This window comes from Amia ocellicauda, chromosome 13 (genome assembly GCF_036373705.1).
Source record: "Amia ocellicauda isolate fAmiCal2 chromosome 13, fAmiCal2.hap1, whole genome shotgun sequence".
In the NCBI taxonomy this organism is placed as follows: domain Eukaryota; kingdom Metazoa; phylum Chordata; class Actinopteri; order Amiiformes; family Amiidae; genus Amia; species Amia ocellicauda.
Window position 1 is genome coordinate 30,543,891 of NC_089862.1, and position 16,846 is coordinate 30,560,736.

Below are 16,846 nucleotides of genomic sequence, written 5' to 3' on the forward strand. Positions count from 1 at the left end.
CTGCCACGGACATTCCTAGAATTAAGTCAAAGACATTACCAGCTAAATCTGATAAAAAGACTTTAGATACAGATTAAAATAATATGTTTCCCCACCTGCTATTAGAAAAGGACAGGGTTTCAAAGCACCATTACAATTTCAGCAGTCAGAAGATTGAACTATAGAAATTCAACCGTAATACAAAACGGATCATGACCATCAAGTCATTTTCATTAGTAAATAAATAGATTGGAAGAGTAAATAAATAAAATAAAAACATACAAGGACAAGTGGGCTACCATTCTGAAATCAGTGCATCTCTGACTTCATCATATGCTAATGTCTAGAATTAATCTAAAATTAAATGGTGAGTGGAACCCACTGACCTACAATGTGGAATTAAATACATTTATTTGATAGAAACGTAATGCCATAAGGAGGTTGTTTGTCGGTCAGTTATCTCACTTTGATTATCTGTATGACTTTATACCTGTGTTGTATGTCATCATCAGCATTACTGAACTTGCAAGTTGATTGGATTTATTTTTAGAGCATGCAGATAATACTTTGAATCTCCATTATACTGTCAAATAACACACTTTAATCAAGCCCGGTCTGTGAGGGCAACAGGATTCTGGGCGCATGCAAAACAGTGTGTTCCTGGACAAATGTTATCAGTGACAATACAAATGAATCAGTGTGAAGAAATTGCCTTTCATTTGTCAATTTTCTGATTGCTCTGTTACTTGAGAGGGGAGGTATCTGTTTCAGCATCACAGCTGAGATACATCTAATTGTTGTTTACCACTGGTTTTCTGTCTTTGAGGTAACTTAAAACATGGACACATACCTCTATTAAGGGATGATTAATGTTAAATAAATTAAACAGTAATTAAATGTTGGGGCCAGGGGAGGGGGTGTTCTAAAGCAGGATTTAAACAAAATCCACTTTAGGTTTAATATTCTTATCCTTTCTCATAGTGAGAGTAAGCAATCTGCAGTGAAATGTACTACACTATAGAAGGGGTGCTAAGAATAGGTTCAGAATTATTATAACTCATTGCAGATAATGAGAAAAACTAAACACTGTTTTCAGCTGCAAATAGAGCTTTTTAATGTGTTTTATATTAGATTAACTTACATTTTTGTACCGTGCTGATTATAATCTGGAACGCTTGAATAAGAATCGAGTTGACAAATTGCCCAGGAGGGTTGTCATTATGTTCAAACAGTTAAGATCTAATAGATTAACGGTGCTGATGTGTAAGTCACACTTTGAGGAAACCAAATTATTATTATTAATATTATTATTTTGACCCAACTTCACTTATGAACTCTACCATTATTTGAATTTGAAGCAGTTAACGATAATAATAAAAAGAAGAAGATGAAATAATTGTGTGTACTAGCTTTAGGAAAAATGCCAGGTTTCTCTATATTATCCATCAAATATTTTTAAAGAGCCAGAAAACTTATTTGAATGCAGAATGTCATTTGGCTTTTTGCTGAAATGACTGTAATGTGACATGCAGAAAGAAAGGCAGTAAAATCAGACTGCCATGGTAGTTTTATGAATTTGACATAAAAATCGTCACGCTGACTCCGTGGGCGATTTGATAATTGTGTTCATTTTGATGAGAACTCCCCATTATGTTTGACAGCTGTGTACTTTTTTCGGCAGAGTTATACCTTATAGAGTATTGTTTGAAAAACAAGAATGTAAATCTCACTTTCCTAACAAAGCTTGGCATGGCATAGTTATAGTGATGAGATTTATTTTAAGTTTTTCATAACTTGCTAAGTAATTTGCTGCTAATAAAAAGCAGAACAAGGTGACATCTGTTGCAGTTAATAAGCAATCTGTATCATATTAATAGATAATGAATAACAACTTATAAAAGCATAACCACTGCTAATGTAACCTTAATATAATATATACAGTTCCTGCTAAGTAATATGTGAAAACAGTATATATGCTCTGAGGATGATGTGACCTGAGGTTTTGTTGTCTGATGACTATAATGTTATGTATTTGATTATAATGGATTACATACATTTAACTGGTTGCCTTTTGACTGTTTTCTTGCATGTATAATGCCTTTATAGCATGCTATTCATTATCTATTATTATATAGGTTGGTAATTTACTACTATTGATGCATCTTTATTATAAAGTGATTCAACAATTATTGAACATTGTAAACTTTCTTAATTTCCTTCCTCCTCCCTTTTGATTTGTTTCTTTCAACAGTGGTCACTCATCCAGCAGGTTTTGAGCATATATCACTTTCACTGTTTAAGCATTTGGGTAGTTCTGTAAAAGATATAACAAGATGTAACATATAAAGTGGCACAGTATGTGTCTAATTTAGTTTCACTGGTTTCTGGTGTTAGCCTGTTCCCAGAATTTCATTTGTGTGGCCCTCATGAGATTAAGGGCCACACAAATGAATAGTCATATTTATTGCATATCTTCCTGAAACTTCCTCTATTCACTCATAACAAAAAAAGCAAAGTTTCAGTAAACCCCTTACCAGGGACTGCCTTTTGAGTGTCAGTTTTATACTGTCTGAAGCATTATTTTTGGAAAGTGATGTTCTTACACCAAACTTATTTCTTTATTTATAATTCTTTATTTATTCTTTTTCAATGTAAAATCTGCAGGCAACTTTTCCATGTTTGTGAGAGTTCAAAGCTTAAAGCTTAATTGACATGGAAAAATAGGGATTGTTATTTTTGTGTTGTGACTGCCTGCACATTCAGAACTTATTTGTTTTCATATTTGTCACGTATCTTGTAACAGGTGGATGAAACTAGGTTTTAAAATAGCAGCAGTGAAATATGAATCTAGTCTGCAAAACCAAAAAGCACACAGATGATCACCCAATTACTGGAAATTTCAGGGATCATAAATACAGCTTGTCAGAATAATGCTTTAGTAGATAACTGCAGTTGCCATAGTTAGAGTTACCATATTGGGAACAATAATACTGAAGTATGCAGTCTGCACAGTATGATTATCACAGTATTACTATGGCAGAAGAGACCACCCTTTTAGCGCTAGAGCTGTTCTGGTGAGCTACACCGGTTGGATCCTCACTACAGTGAATCCTCGACTAAAGTGCCAGATTCCCTGCTTTGCGTGACAGTTTCAGTTGAGGTTTAATTTGACACAAGTTGGATTTGACAAGCCTTGTCTAACCCTCTGACCATCACAAAATGTTTAGGGGCACAGCTCGCTCGCTTGACTTTTATTTTTCTTCCTGCTTTGCCATTGCTAATTTATTGTGATGACCAATGTCTTCGGAGCAAACGACACAACATGACTCTTTGCTGGTGAAGAACATTTTCAACGTGCGCCTCCTGTCTCGGGTCGTCGGGATACGATTGATCTCTGCTCTCCCTCATCAGTGATGCTTCACATTTTTATAGTACTGCAGTACCACTGGATCAGCACTGCCACGTGCATCAGCAAACACTCTGACCCTAATAAATGTACATTTGGACATTTGCTATAGTAGTTAAATTTTTCAGTGACATTTAGTTTATGTATCACATATTTTAGGCTCTATTAGCTTTCATAAGAGACTTATTTATCTTTGGCAAAACCAGTTAGGAAAAACAAAAGTAAGGTAATTAAAGTATGGCATCTGATTTTCACCTTTTCATTCTGTTAATTGAACGTGGTTACCTAAAAATCAAATGATCAGCTTTTAAAAGCATCTTCATCCTTGAGAAATAATAGCTGACAGGTGAATGATGTAGAAAAGTGAAATTACATCAACTGCCGACTCTTACTTCTAGCTGTGGAAACTCGGTCCTGTCTGTTAAAATTTTTTTAGGGAATAAAACCCTTGACAGTGAATATGAATCTTAATAGGCACTTTTGAAGGTACAATCCATTTTATTTGATAAATCCCGTACTTTTGTATTAATTTCAGGGTAAAAGCCGGCAATTTTGAGAGTGTGCTTGGTAGATAAGTGGCCATAGAAATTGATTTGAAGCCGGTTTGCATTTCTGACTTTTTTAAAATTAGTTCAGACGAGAGGGTCTGGAGGATCCCTTGTAGGCCTGGTAATCGTGCCAAAAAAAGAGTAACCGTATTACAGGCACTCACTTCAAAGTCTGACTTTTCAGTGCTAGCCAGTGAGCATGGATTTCAACATGTGTACTCATACACAGTCTGTCCATCTGCATACATCGGGACTATAATCACTGGATAATCACTCAGAGGCTTAAAGCCGGGACAGCAGCTTACAAAATGATGCAGACTAAATAAAAATACATTTTAAATTCCAGATTATCCCTGCAGCATATGAGAAAACAGTTCTTCAAAGGCACAATGAAAACAGGTGCTTTTATTATAGCTATATGTTAGCTTGGATCTAGTATATAACTTACAATGCTTTGGCACATATTATTAATAAGTTAAAGTTTATCAAAAAACATTTAAACTGGACAAAAAAGTAGTAAATATCTGATTTACAAAAGACACAAGTATAACTGACATACAAAATGCTTTTAGGGTTTATTCATATCAAAGTATTTGGCTGGCATTGCAGGTGGAAAATGTTGGCTGCAATAACATGAACATCATGTAAACTCTCACAAAATGCTTTTTGTAGTGGCGGGTAATTATAATATGTAACTTTTCACAGTTCTGTGGTGCGTGTGAGTCATCTTGGACATATTAATAATTAATATTACAACATAAACAACAATACCAATTAAAAACAGCATTATTATTATGTTTAAATATTTTTTTATTTAAATATTAAAAGTAGTAGTCGTTGTCTCAGGCTCAGCTGACAGCACCAAAAGACTGGTCCCCTGTTGTGGGGGGGAGGTTGAATTTACCAAGTCCATGGGGAATGACATCACCATGACATTCATTTACACATTATTGGCCCTGATACACATTCACTCAGTTTGGCCCGAGCTGAAATGCTGCATTGAAGCATTGGAGAAAAGTGTAATGTTTCAGAGCAGAAGTACCCAAGTGTATATAGTGACACAACTGCATGTCTCACAGTCGGCCATCAGCCATTTTTTAGTGTTGATTCCACAGAACCAGAACTACATTAACCCAATACTGGAAACCCAGAATGCATCACTTATCACTCACTTAAACTTGATTAACCATTTTCTTGTATTTTAAAGTCTGGAAAGAACGTATTTCTTTGTTACATTTTAAAATATTGTAGTGACCCGGCCACAGTACTGTAAGGGGGTGTGGTGGGGTCATCCTGGGCAGGTTCGGAGGGGCTGGGAGGTTCTGCAGTTTTGGCGCGAATCCACACCTGTCTGTCGCCGGGGGGACTGCCAATGGTGAGCGTGCAAAATTGACTCTTGATGCTCACAGTTGGCAGGTACCAGGGGAGACGGGGCGGCTTCATGGAGAGGTAATAAACATGCCCTGTCTGGTGGTAGGGAGCCAGGATAGGCCAGGTCCTGGTTTAGCACAGAAGCCAAAGTGTTGGTAATTCCTGTGCTGTTGCTTATTTGTTGTGGCACAGGCTGCGGCCAACACGAACCTGTGGCCACTTCAAATAAACCATCTGTTCGAGAACGGTATTAGAGTCTCTGAGTGCCTCCTTGTAAAAACGCAACGATATTTTAATGTAAACAACAGTACATTCAGTACAGTATAAAGCATTACTATGTATAGAAATGTGGTATTTCAGGTTTGTATTATTTTCACAATATAAAAATATGTAAGACTCAATATCAGAAGTGAGAAGAAGGGAAAATCTTATTTTTCATTGCAAGAGACTAAACCTGTTTTATATGTTTCTGTGTTGCTTACTCCTTGACTGTGAGAATTCCTGCATCGACTTTCTGCCTTTAAATTGTGAGGGTCAATCAGTCACACTACAGAAACCCCAGAAACCAAAACTACAAATATTAGACTGTCAAGATGCTGAGATAGTGCCAAAAAAACCAACTACATTTACTACTACAACTACATGTTATTTAATGTATGCTAACAAATAACAGACCTAAACATGAAAAATACAAATTACATTAATTGAAGGCAAATAGATAATTCTGTGACCTGAACATTTATAAAAAAATATATATATTTATAGTACATATACTACATTTCTGCACTACATTGAAATCTCTACATGAGATATGTAATGTGCTATTTTTCCTCTTGTCATTTCAAGTCTTATCGGTCTTGTACTTGATATGCCTACTATAAAATGCAGAGATTTATGCAGAAATATAATATGAGAAAGCTTTATACATTCAAAATGCATGACTGTGCAAAATATAAAGGACATTTCCAGTTGATTGATTGACAGAAATTATAAAAAGTTTAAGCTTTTCCTGTTATCTCTACATATGTATTTAAAAGGAAATTAGTAGTAATTGCGGGAGAAAGCACTTAGCATAACCTCTGAAAGACTGCTAGGCTGAGCTGATACTTTGACGCATGCCAAAGATGTTTTCCAAATATCCTCCCCTTAAAATATTCCCAGAAGTTCCCTGCAGTTGCATATAGTAACACAGTGTATTCTGCAAGGTTGCCATGTATTTTTCTATGTGCACTTGCGTGTGTGTGTGTGAATGTTTACACTCATAAGTACATCCCAAACGTTACTCTAGGAGTCACCATATTGCATTTTGAAGCAATCTAAATAATATAAAATCAAATTAAAGCGAGACACCATCAAACAGAAACAACTACACTAAAAACAACTCAAGGACAATTCCAGGCTTATCCAGATAGAAAATAAACTAAATATGATTTGATACATAGTAGAAAGGTATACATACACTGTGTCTGCACTGCAAAGAATTTCTAATTAAGAGTTTGCATTGTGATTTAAATGATTTTGCACTTTAGATATTATAATAAAGGAAAGGAGAAAAGTATTCATATTGGAAATGAGTTTCAATTCATCAGGACTGAAAATTTAATTTTCACCTGCAATGTCATGAGATTTACAGTATGTTCACTTTTCTTCTGAAATTGTAACAGTGTCTCCAGGCAGTTTGCATTTATCATAAAAGATGGCCCAGAAATTATATTAATTGGCTGGAATGTAACTCTATCAAATGGAATGTGTTACTGCTAGCTTTAAAAAAAAATGTATGGCATCAGTATTACTAATGGGCACACTGAGAGTTACACATTACATGCTACCTTACTAAGTTCCCGATTAAATCAAACTTTGCTATGCCATTCTCAAATTCAAAATGCGTCACTTGATTATGGCTATGTGTATATATACCCAGTGGTGAGTTGTAGAGAAATTGGTTTGGAATTTAAAATTGTTTGGTGGGTTGAAGTTCAGATTTAATTCAGGTTTATATGTCTTAAAGCGTAACTGGTACTCTGCTAACTTTATCCCCATCTTTTAAGAAGCGTTTTTTGTGCTGGAACATTTGATGCACCAGCTAATAATCTATGCAGAGACACCAGCAGGTGATCACAGTGAACCCATACAAGATTAACTGTAATAAATAAGAAAGAAACAACAGGATATGTTTCTTTGTCTCTCATTTGATATACATAGACCTGATAGATATTTGGAGCACATCTCTGATCAGCACCAATTTTACATTTTTACATTTTAAATTTGAGAACGGTTGCTTGGATTTGTGTTTATTTGTCCATTGTTGAATTAAATAAATTAAGACTGTTTGCAAGTATTCAAATTGAAAAAAAAAATCTGATTAGAACTTGGTTTGCTATAAATGAAGCCCAATGGTGCTATCAACTTAAATTATTTTCATTTTGATTTGAACATATCATGGGAATAACAACTGTAGCATTGTTTAATTAAAATTCCTTTGCAGAAATATTCATGGCCTATTGATAACTCCCACACAGGCCCATCAGCGTGAATCACAGGCGCACATCTTTAATTGATGAACTAATTCAACCGTATCGGCAGGATTTTGCACTCACCAAGTAAAGCTCAAGCTAAATGAATAAAGAAGTGTTGCATATTATTTGTTCGGTACAATGTTAGAAGCTTTTGTTTGTCTGTTATCATCTGTTCAAATTTGCTCTCCAGTATCAGAGCTTACTATTTAATGCATATATTCAAACTAAAGCCTGTGTTATTTTCACAGAGATTCTACATTTTTGAATACTTGAAGCCGAGTGTTAGACTGGGTTTCTCTGTGAGATAATCTTTAAAAACACCGGAACTTGTTGAAATCAGTTTAAAGGATACTCTGACTTGGGGTGATGATTTATCTTGATTGTCTCCACGAGTGTGACAGGTCGAGCTTTGAATATTGCACTTAAACTGAAAGAAATTAACATATAAATTGGGCATTACGTCCGGGATGAATAGGGGTGCTTCATTATCATGTGCAGCAAACAGGTAATACTGATCAGCCATTCCATATCCCTGCCACTGAGTGAACATTTGATTAACTACTGATTGTATCGGGTGAGAACTTGCACAATTTATTATTAATTAACAGAAAATAAACACTGCCTACTATATTAATAATGGCAAACAATGCAGAATAAACAAGACAGATCAATACCTAATGATATAAATATGTTATCAGACTTTATTTGTTTTCTTATTGTGGTGCAACGGCACTCAATTTAGCAACAGTGTAATGCCTGATTTAAATATCTTTCCATTTAAGATCCTGTCTTATCTCTAAGTGTCCCGGTGACCATGGAGCTATATCATCCTACTTTGATTATTGCAAACATTTATCAGAATATTTTTCCTGTCTCGGAAAGTCTTTTGATCATTTATATAAGCTGCATCCTGGAGCTGCATTTATTCTGAAAATCCGTTTATTAATATATAAACAACCTGGTAATGTGCTCAGCTTGAGCTGTTGTTTTTTTCTGTCTAGAGTTTTTTGTTTCCATGCTAATGAAATGTTCTGTCTTGTGTGGAGTAACAGAGTTATCAATGCTCATTGATAGGAAATGCAGAGAGAGCTAATTAGTTTTGTCCCCAAGGCAGTTATCGAAGGTCTATGCCACAGATGCATGCTTTTGCTTGTGATTGGAATCTATGTGACATCCATTTTGAAAATCGTACTGATTTTGGCTGTGGCCGTGGGGTGACCATTCTACACCATTATACACACCGTTTAAGTGGGTTTAAAACAAGCAGGTGGTTGTAGTAAAAGTTTCACAAGCACAGTTGCCCTATGACAGGGTTTTAAGCGTGTGCAGGCTGCTTTCCTAAATCTTGTACTCCCAAGTAAAATAATTTGGTAGGAAACCACTATGTCTTTACAGGATGACATGTATGACACAGTTTTATCTTGATCTGCATTTCCATTGGCAGAACTAGGCCATCCTTATCTTACATAACATAAGGAACAGATTTCCCATCACTGTTACTGCATACAAAGGCGAAAGTAAAAGTGCAGGAAAGTCTTGTCTGCATGAAGTGCATAAGCCCGGTTGACACTAAATTGCTTTTTGCCAGTTAGAGGTTAATATTATTTCCCATTCTGTCCATTGATGCACAAATTTATTGTGGGTAATGACTGCTGACTCATCCAATGGGTCTTAACATGTTCAAATAATAGAAGTTGAGCTACATCAGACACGTCAAAATTTGCCCATGCTGTCGGAGGTTTATTTAAGGATGTCATTACATTGACCAATCAGTGTGTGGACTATTGATTAGATATCTAAATCTTTTATTGACTAGATTATCCAGGGGTTTTCAACCTGTGTGGCGCGCCCCCTTAGGTGGGGCATACACTTGAGTGAAACAGCTGCGAATGTGAGCTAGCAAATCTTTAGTAATCCACTAGAGGAGGCAACCTGATTAGTCCCCCAGCTAATCAGGCGATCTTTACATATCCTCGTTGTCTACGGTTACTGCAGAGTTGGTGTGATGGAGTTTGAGAAAAAATAACTAAAAACAAAATGTAAAAAAGAATACCAGTGATGGTAAAACGGTTAAACCGACTGACAAAAAAGAGGAATGTCAAACTGATGCCGAACTCTCCACGTCAACAGGGCTTTCCACACGGAGGGGATTAATTGCAATAACCAAAGGCCTTGATGCATCAAAACGATTAACGTATGACAAACAGTACAGAAAATATGGATTCACGTGCATCACATTAAATAATGAACCACATCCACAGTGTGTTGTATGTCCTGAGGTGCTTGCAAATGACAGTTTGAAACCTGTGAAACTGATAAGACACTTACAAACCAAACACCCGACGTTAAAAGATAAATCGTTGACTTTTTTCGCCGTAAAGAATCAAGCTTAACAAATCAAAAACAAACTATGACCAGCCAAACTACTGTGGCAGTCAAAGCAATTACTGCTTCATATGAGGTGGCATATTTAGTTGCCAAGGCCAAAAAGCCTCATACAATTGCAGAGAGCCTCATTCGTCCACCAGCAATGGCCATCTGTATAACTATGTTTGGTGATGTGTGCCAGTGACATTGAACAAATTCCACTATCAGGCAACACCATCAGCTGCCGTATCACTGAGATGGCAACCAACGCCAAATGCCAATTAATTGAGAGAATAAAGGACGGAAGAGTTTTTTCATTGCAATTAGATGAGTCGACAGACATCTCAAACTTCTCCCAACTACTTGTTTTTGTCTGCTACCGCTGTGAGAGAAAATTGCTTGAGGATCTGTTATTTTGCTCAGCACTGGAAAAAACATGCCCAGGGAGAGATATTTTTTAAAAACTCAATGGCAAACTGGATGAACTTGGTCTTTGTTGGGACAATTGTGTCGGTGTGTGCACAGACGGAGTGGGAGCCATGTTAGGGAAAAATAAAGGACTCGCTGCTCCGCATGTTCGTTTCATCCGCTGCATGATTCACAGGAAGGCCCTTGCAGCAAAAACTCTTCCTGCTGAGTTGAACGCAGTGCTTCAAACAGCAACACAAATTGTAAATTTCATCAAGACTCGTCCCATAAAATCAAGACTGTTTGCCCCGTTGTGCAAAGAAATGGGGTCAGAATATGAATCCTTACTTTTGCACACAAAGGTAAGGTGGCTCTCCAGAGGGAAAGTACTGCAGCGGATATTTTCATTGCGTGATGAACTAAGAATTTTTCTGTTTGATTGTGCATCTTCCGTTGCAAATTATTTTACTGACCCAAAGTGGCTCGCAGATCTTGCATACCTGTCTGACAGTTTTGATAGACTTAATACCTTTAATTCGTCTCTGCAGGGCCCGAATTCAAACCTACTAACAATGTCTGACAAAATTGTGGGGTTTGTGAGGAAACTGGAGCGATGGCAAGGGCAGGTTGATGGGGGTAATGGGGACATGTTCCCAACCTTGGATGAATTTCTCGTGGAAAATGGGCTTAACTGGGATGTTACAAAATGTTACTCTCCATCTGCAAGCCCTGTCTACACATTTCATTAAGTATTTTCCTGAGCAGCATAGTTGGAACCAGTACGACTGGGTTCGTAACCCCTTCATCGAAAGCGCAGGGAGTCTGTCATCAGATCAGCAGGATGCCCTTCTGGACCTTTCAAGTGACCGCACTCTGAGGGCACTGTTTGACCACACTGTCAGAATTCTGTCTGTCAGTGGAGACAGAGTATACTGAACTTCCGAGACTTGCAATTGATGTACTTTTGCCTTTTGCCTCAACATGGCTCTGCAAAGCCACATTTTCAGTATTTACTTACATCAAAAACAAGTACCGCTCACACTTATTGACAGTGGAAGATGATTTACGGCTGTGTCGGGTATTGAACCACGGATTGGAATGATGTGAAACAGTCTCAGCCGTCACACTGAATTTGGTAAACTGTTTATATATTTAATGTTTCAATGTAAATAAGGTTATGCACGCTATATGCAGCACATTTAAGTAATATGCTAATGATGTTTGTTTGTTTTTTTGGGGGGGCGTGCGAGTGAAATTAGACAAAAGTAGGGGGGCACATTTCCTAAAAGGTTGAAAACCGCTGGATTATATCAGATGTGTGCGTTTTCCTAGAACAAGCTACATGCTCTGGTGTGTAGGTAAATTAGCATCAGTATGGGAAAAGAAAGTTTACTTTTTCTACTAAATGTCACCTTAAGTTTCATGGTCAGCTCTTTCAAACACAGATGAAGAATGGAAAAGTAATTTCATGGTAATAATTGTAATTTTTTGACTGTGCACTTCCTCCAGTAGTTACTGCTGTATAATTATGACGATGTGGTCGTATTATAATTTTGCTACATGATGTGCAGAAAAATACATTCTTGGACATGTCTGTAGTAATATTGAAATATGTGGCCATACATTACTAATTCTGATTGTGGCATGATTCAGTATTCACTGAGTGTAAGTTACTATCTAGAAATAGACATTTCTTAACATTATGCAAATATTGAACTTCAACCTTCAAGAACATATTTCCAGCTATGTTGTATTTTTGATGCAATTCAGATTTAAAGTGCTGCAGGCTTCTTCTTTTACAGATGTGTGTAAATGTAATCAAAGTTCTGTAAAAAAAACAACAACGAAATACCCAGAAGCTAGTGTTGGTTTATATTGGGGCCTACAGCTTATAAAAGTAAAGTTTCTGCATCTCCTTAAGGACAGAGAGGTATAATGAATGTTGCACAGAGGTCCCAGAGCCTGAATTACAGATTTACTGAAATGCTGTTGCCTTTTAGTTACATTTCTAATAATTTGCAATTTGTATTTTCAGTATAGGTTGTGTAATTTAAAGAGAGTGGTTATAGACATTTGTAATATGAGTATTTTGATGAAGTGTTGTAGACGACCAGCAATGAATAAAACAGTGTTTGGCCACCAGAAGGCCATTCAGGTATGAACAGGAAGGATGCTCAGGTAAAATGGTACCTACTCAGAACTCAGCGTAGCACTCGACTGATTGTGTTTCATGGGGAAGGTACACTCGACTTGATGCGATATCTGTTATTGCATGCAGGTGACCACACAGAGGCCCAAACAAAAGGTTAGTTGAACACGCACACACACACGCACGCACACACACGCGCACGCATGCACACACACACACAATATATATAACCTGGGGGAAGCAGTATAACATTGTCCCCAAGGATTTTATGAGCTCTGAGAATATTTAAATTATAAGTAAAATGACTAGTTTTATGGTTGAGAAGTTTCAGATCTATATTATCTGTCAATGTTCATTTTCATAGCCTTACCACACAAAATATGACTTGTTGGTTTGTTCAAGCACTCAGGTGAGGAAAAAGGAATATAAATGCACTGGTTACGTTAGCAGTTAACACAGACAAGAAAAAGCATCCTTATTCAATCCGAAGAATGCACTATATAAAAATGACATTTCTGTATTGCCTGGAGCACGCTGTGAGAAGGCAATGCACAATCCTCTGCAAAGTCATTTCTGTACATATCAAGGTTCAGTCAGAAGATGGCTAACTGCAGGGTAGTCCCTTTACTCTCCCAGGGTAATCCCTTTACTGAGTCTTTTCAAAGTACATGTGTTATACATTTTATATATTCAGAGACTAAGAGAAGTTATTTAAACTTTTTCTCCCATCATGTTGTACGTTGTGAGCTGTGTGTACTTTACTGCAAATAAGATAGCATCATTTATATGATTTCAGCTGTACCTCTTTCCAATATTGCAGCAATGTTTTGTTTTGTACCAAAAGTCAGTAATGAACCACAATAAGATGTTTTGTAGACTTGCATTCTGCAAAGACATATTTTAAGCTATATAATAAGATGCTATGGGATTTGTGTGTGTGTGAGATGTGAAATGTTGCAGACAATAAATGTTGCATAGCAGTCTTAATTAGTCAAAAATAACCTGGTACAGATGATGGATAGGCAGACATGCCAGACCCTGTAGCACTTGCACACATAAAGATTGAAAGTTACATTTTTCATGCTGCTAGAGAAGTATAACCATATAACAAATCTGTTTTGATTTGTATCTGACTTGGGTATTGGCAGTATTGGGAATTCTCAGGTTGGCTTTCACAGCCACATTGTTTCTTTGGTCTTGTTTGTGTTCACGTCCTGTTGTAGGTGATGAATGAATTCTGAAATTTGGAACCAAACCTCCTGCTGTTCCCTTGCCTATATTTATATTTCAAATAAGAAGTACATTGTACTGGACTTTGAATGTTAGTGTATTTTTGCAGGACTGACAATTTGTAAAAATGCTAAATTTTTAGCATGTGACCTGATATCAGAGGTCTGTGCTGAATGTAAGTAAAATATCAAGTTATGTCATGAACAACTTTGAGAAAGTGATGACAGGAAGCAGATCTTCCCAGTATCTTTTGATACTAAGTGGCCCACAGCCATATGCACACATCAGAGAGGAGCCCTATACCAGCTGCATCACACTGCCCTTCAGAAATAAAACAACCTAGCCTCAGCATGTGACAGCTGGTATAATCCATTACCAGCAGAGGGGGGTTTGTCCTATTACATTTAAAAAGTAAATTTGTAGATGTGCTGAACATATGACATCACTTTGAGGTACTTTTGAGGCAGTGGAAAATAATGTCTAGCAAACTGTGTTTCCTCTTTTGTGAAGTGTTAATAAAGTTTGTCCCGTCTAATTTGTATTGTTCCTCTAATTGTTTGATTAAATGTCTGAATGTGTGGGTGATAGACTAAAGCACAATATGAAAAGGTTAATAAAGAATGGCAAATAGAATACAACTAATGTAGCAGTCCATTGTTACAAGCTTTGTATATGTATCACAAAGCAGAACAGTGAATGAAAGAGCAGTCCGTGTTATACAGAAATATCTTCCTTAGCTGTCATGCTGTAATGCAACGTGTAGTTTTATTTCTGAGCAGGTGTTTCCCCACAAATATTTCAATTAGCAAGAAAAGGCCATGGCATTGATTCATTCCGAAATTTGGCTTCAGCTACCCAATCATTTTTCACATTATCCCCTTCATTGACCTGACAGCAGACAAATGGCTTTCCTCGATTTCCCTCTAATTTAGATATACTTGAAACATACCACTGGACATGGTACCTGTGATTGATTATAAGTCCTATTTCAAGTCACATCATGTCATCATAGTGTACCCAATGCAGCATAAGGACAAGGCACATTTTGAATACATTGAGCTCCTTTTCTGAAGAAGCCTGAAGGCAATAATTAAATAAAAGCCAGAAAACACACAAACACACACACATATTGCATGCATTGAATTTGGAACTGGTATATGCCTTTTACAATCAGAAAATTAATGTTAAATGGACTTAATTGTTCCCCTCCAAGTAAATTTTTCTCAATCATTTGTTTCTTAATTTGCCAATTTACCAGCTTCACAGAATAAATGTGAATAAATAAATAAAAGTGAATTGCTGAAATTATGAAATAGTTACTGACTTTGAAGTGAGAATCATGGTAGCATATAATGAAGTAATTTACACTTTGGCATGTGTTGGTTTGTTTATTTCACTTTCAGAGGGAGGACATTTTGAAGTTGCCAGAAAAATAAGAGTTTTAGAATATAAAATAAAAATGTGGGTAGGTTCTGCTCTGTTTCATGTAATGTCAATTTTGTTGTACTATTGCCTTCCTACATTGTTTTATGTCTGGTTGTTCACAGAGAAACAAGTCACAAAAGACTCAACAACCTTTTAGTTTCATCAATAAAGAATGAGACTTACATCTGATGTGATCTATGTCAAGTTATATTACAAACATTTTTTTTTAAATAAATAAATAGTGAGACTGGAAAGCATATACAGTACAGTAAGTAGATCATTATTTTCCCATCTTGTAATAAACGGAGTGATACAAGGCATTCAAAATACATGCGGATATTCCCCAAAAGATGAGCCTCTGGAGATGAATCACCATGTTCATGTTTTTCTCTGTTTGTTGTCATGCAGAATCCCATCAGGGTGAATACCAAAGGAAACTGTACAAAGAACTGTTGAAGAATTACAACCGCCTGGAGAGGCCCGTGCTCAACGACTCCCAGCCACTGCTTGTCGAGCTTGGAATGACCTTGTTGCAGATTATTGATGTGGTGAGTTTGAAAATACCAGTGTTTCAGTGTAACATCAAGCCCAGCCAAATAACATATAACAGAGTATATAATCACAGTCTCCAATTATTGATGACTAATGGCTGAAAGTAGTCAAGGGAGTAACAGTAACTATAGCAAAAGCATTTTCTGGACTTCAAATATCAGTAAAGCATGCTACACAACACAGTAAAACTCACAACCATTATAAATCAACTCTTTCCTAACAAAGGCATTACGCCACATTACTGAGAATATAGAACGTGTTCAAGCTTTAGTCATTCACATTCAAGTCTAACCCATGCTGACTCATCAACACACAAATACGATAAGTGAGGTATTGTCAATAATATTGATAACATCATTCATATCCCTTCTGAATAAGCGATTCCAAGGTATTAGTAACATTTGTGTTCTTTACATAACCTGAGTTTTGAGAGTTTGGGAATAGTCTGGTTGAAATGGGATATGAGAGAACTGGGTTTATTTCTTATCAAATAAGAAAGCTTGAGACTTTAGCATCAGAGGGTCTTTTATCTCTCTCACTCTGTCTTAAAGTTGCGCTATATTGTAGATGGATTTAGACTAGGGTCCGGATTAAATAATAGCAAACTACAAACCTGTACATCATAGCAGTTACATTTATGATTAGAAGAAAGTGGCATCTCACTAAAAATGCAGCTGCAACTGGGTACAGTTCTGTAGTTTTCTATTAGCGGGTGGGTCAAAGTTTTGATTTAATCCGGCTCTAAGACTGAAGGATGAGGTTATTGATGCCATATTGGTCTTGCCATGCTATATATGTTATTCAAAATGTGAATCACCAATTTGCCAGTGAGATTGTGTTGATTGAGTCCATGGACACATTTTTTCTTCTCTCTTGATTTTGAGGTACGAAATGA

General features: G+C 36.6%; 1 protein-coding gene across 1 annotated transcript in view; it reads left to right on the top strand.

The window, feature by feature from the left end:
* The window catches only part of chrna8 (cholinergic receptor, nicotinic, alpha 8), an 89,169-nt gene that overhangs the window by 15,068 nt on the left and 57,255 nt on the right, over nt 1–16,846 (top strand). Inside the window, exon 2 of the mRNA XM_066720586.1 lies at nt 15,808–15,947. Within this exon, the coding sequence (XP_066576683.1) occupies nt 15,808–15,947 (140 nt within the window). The remainder of the gene's footprint in view (nt 1–15,807; nt 15,948–16,846) is intronic.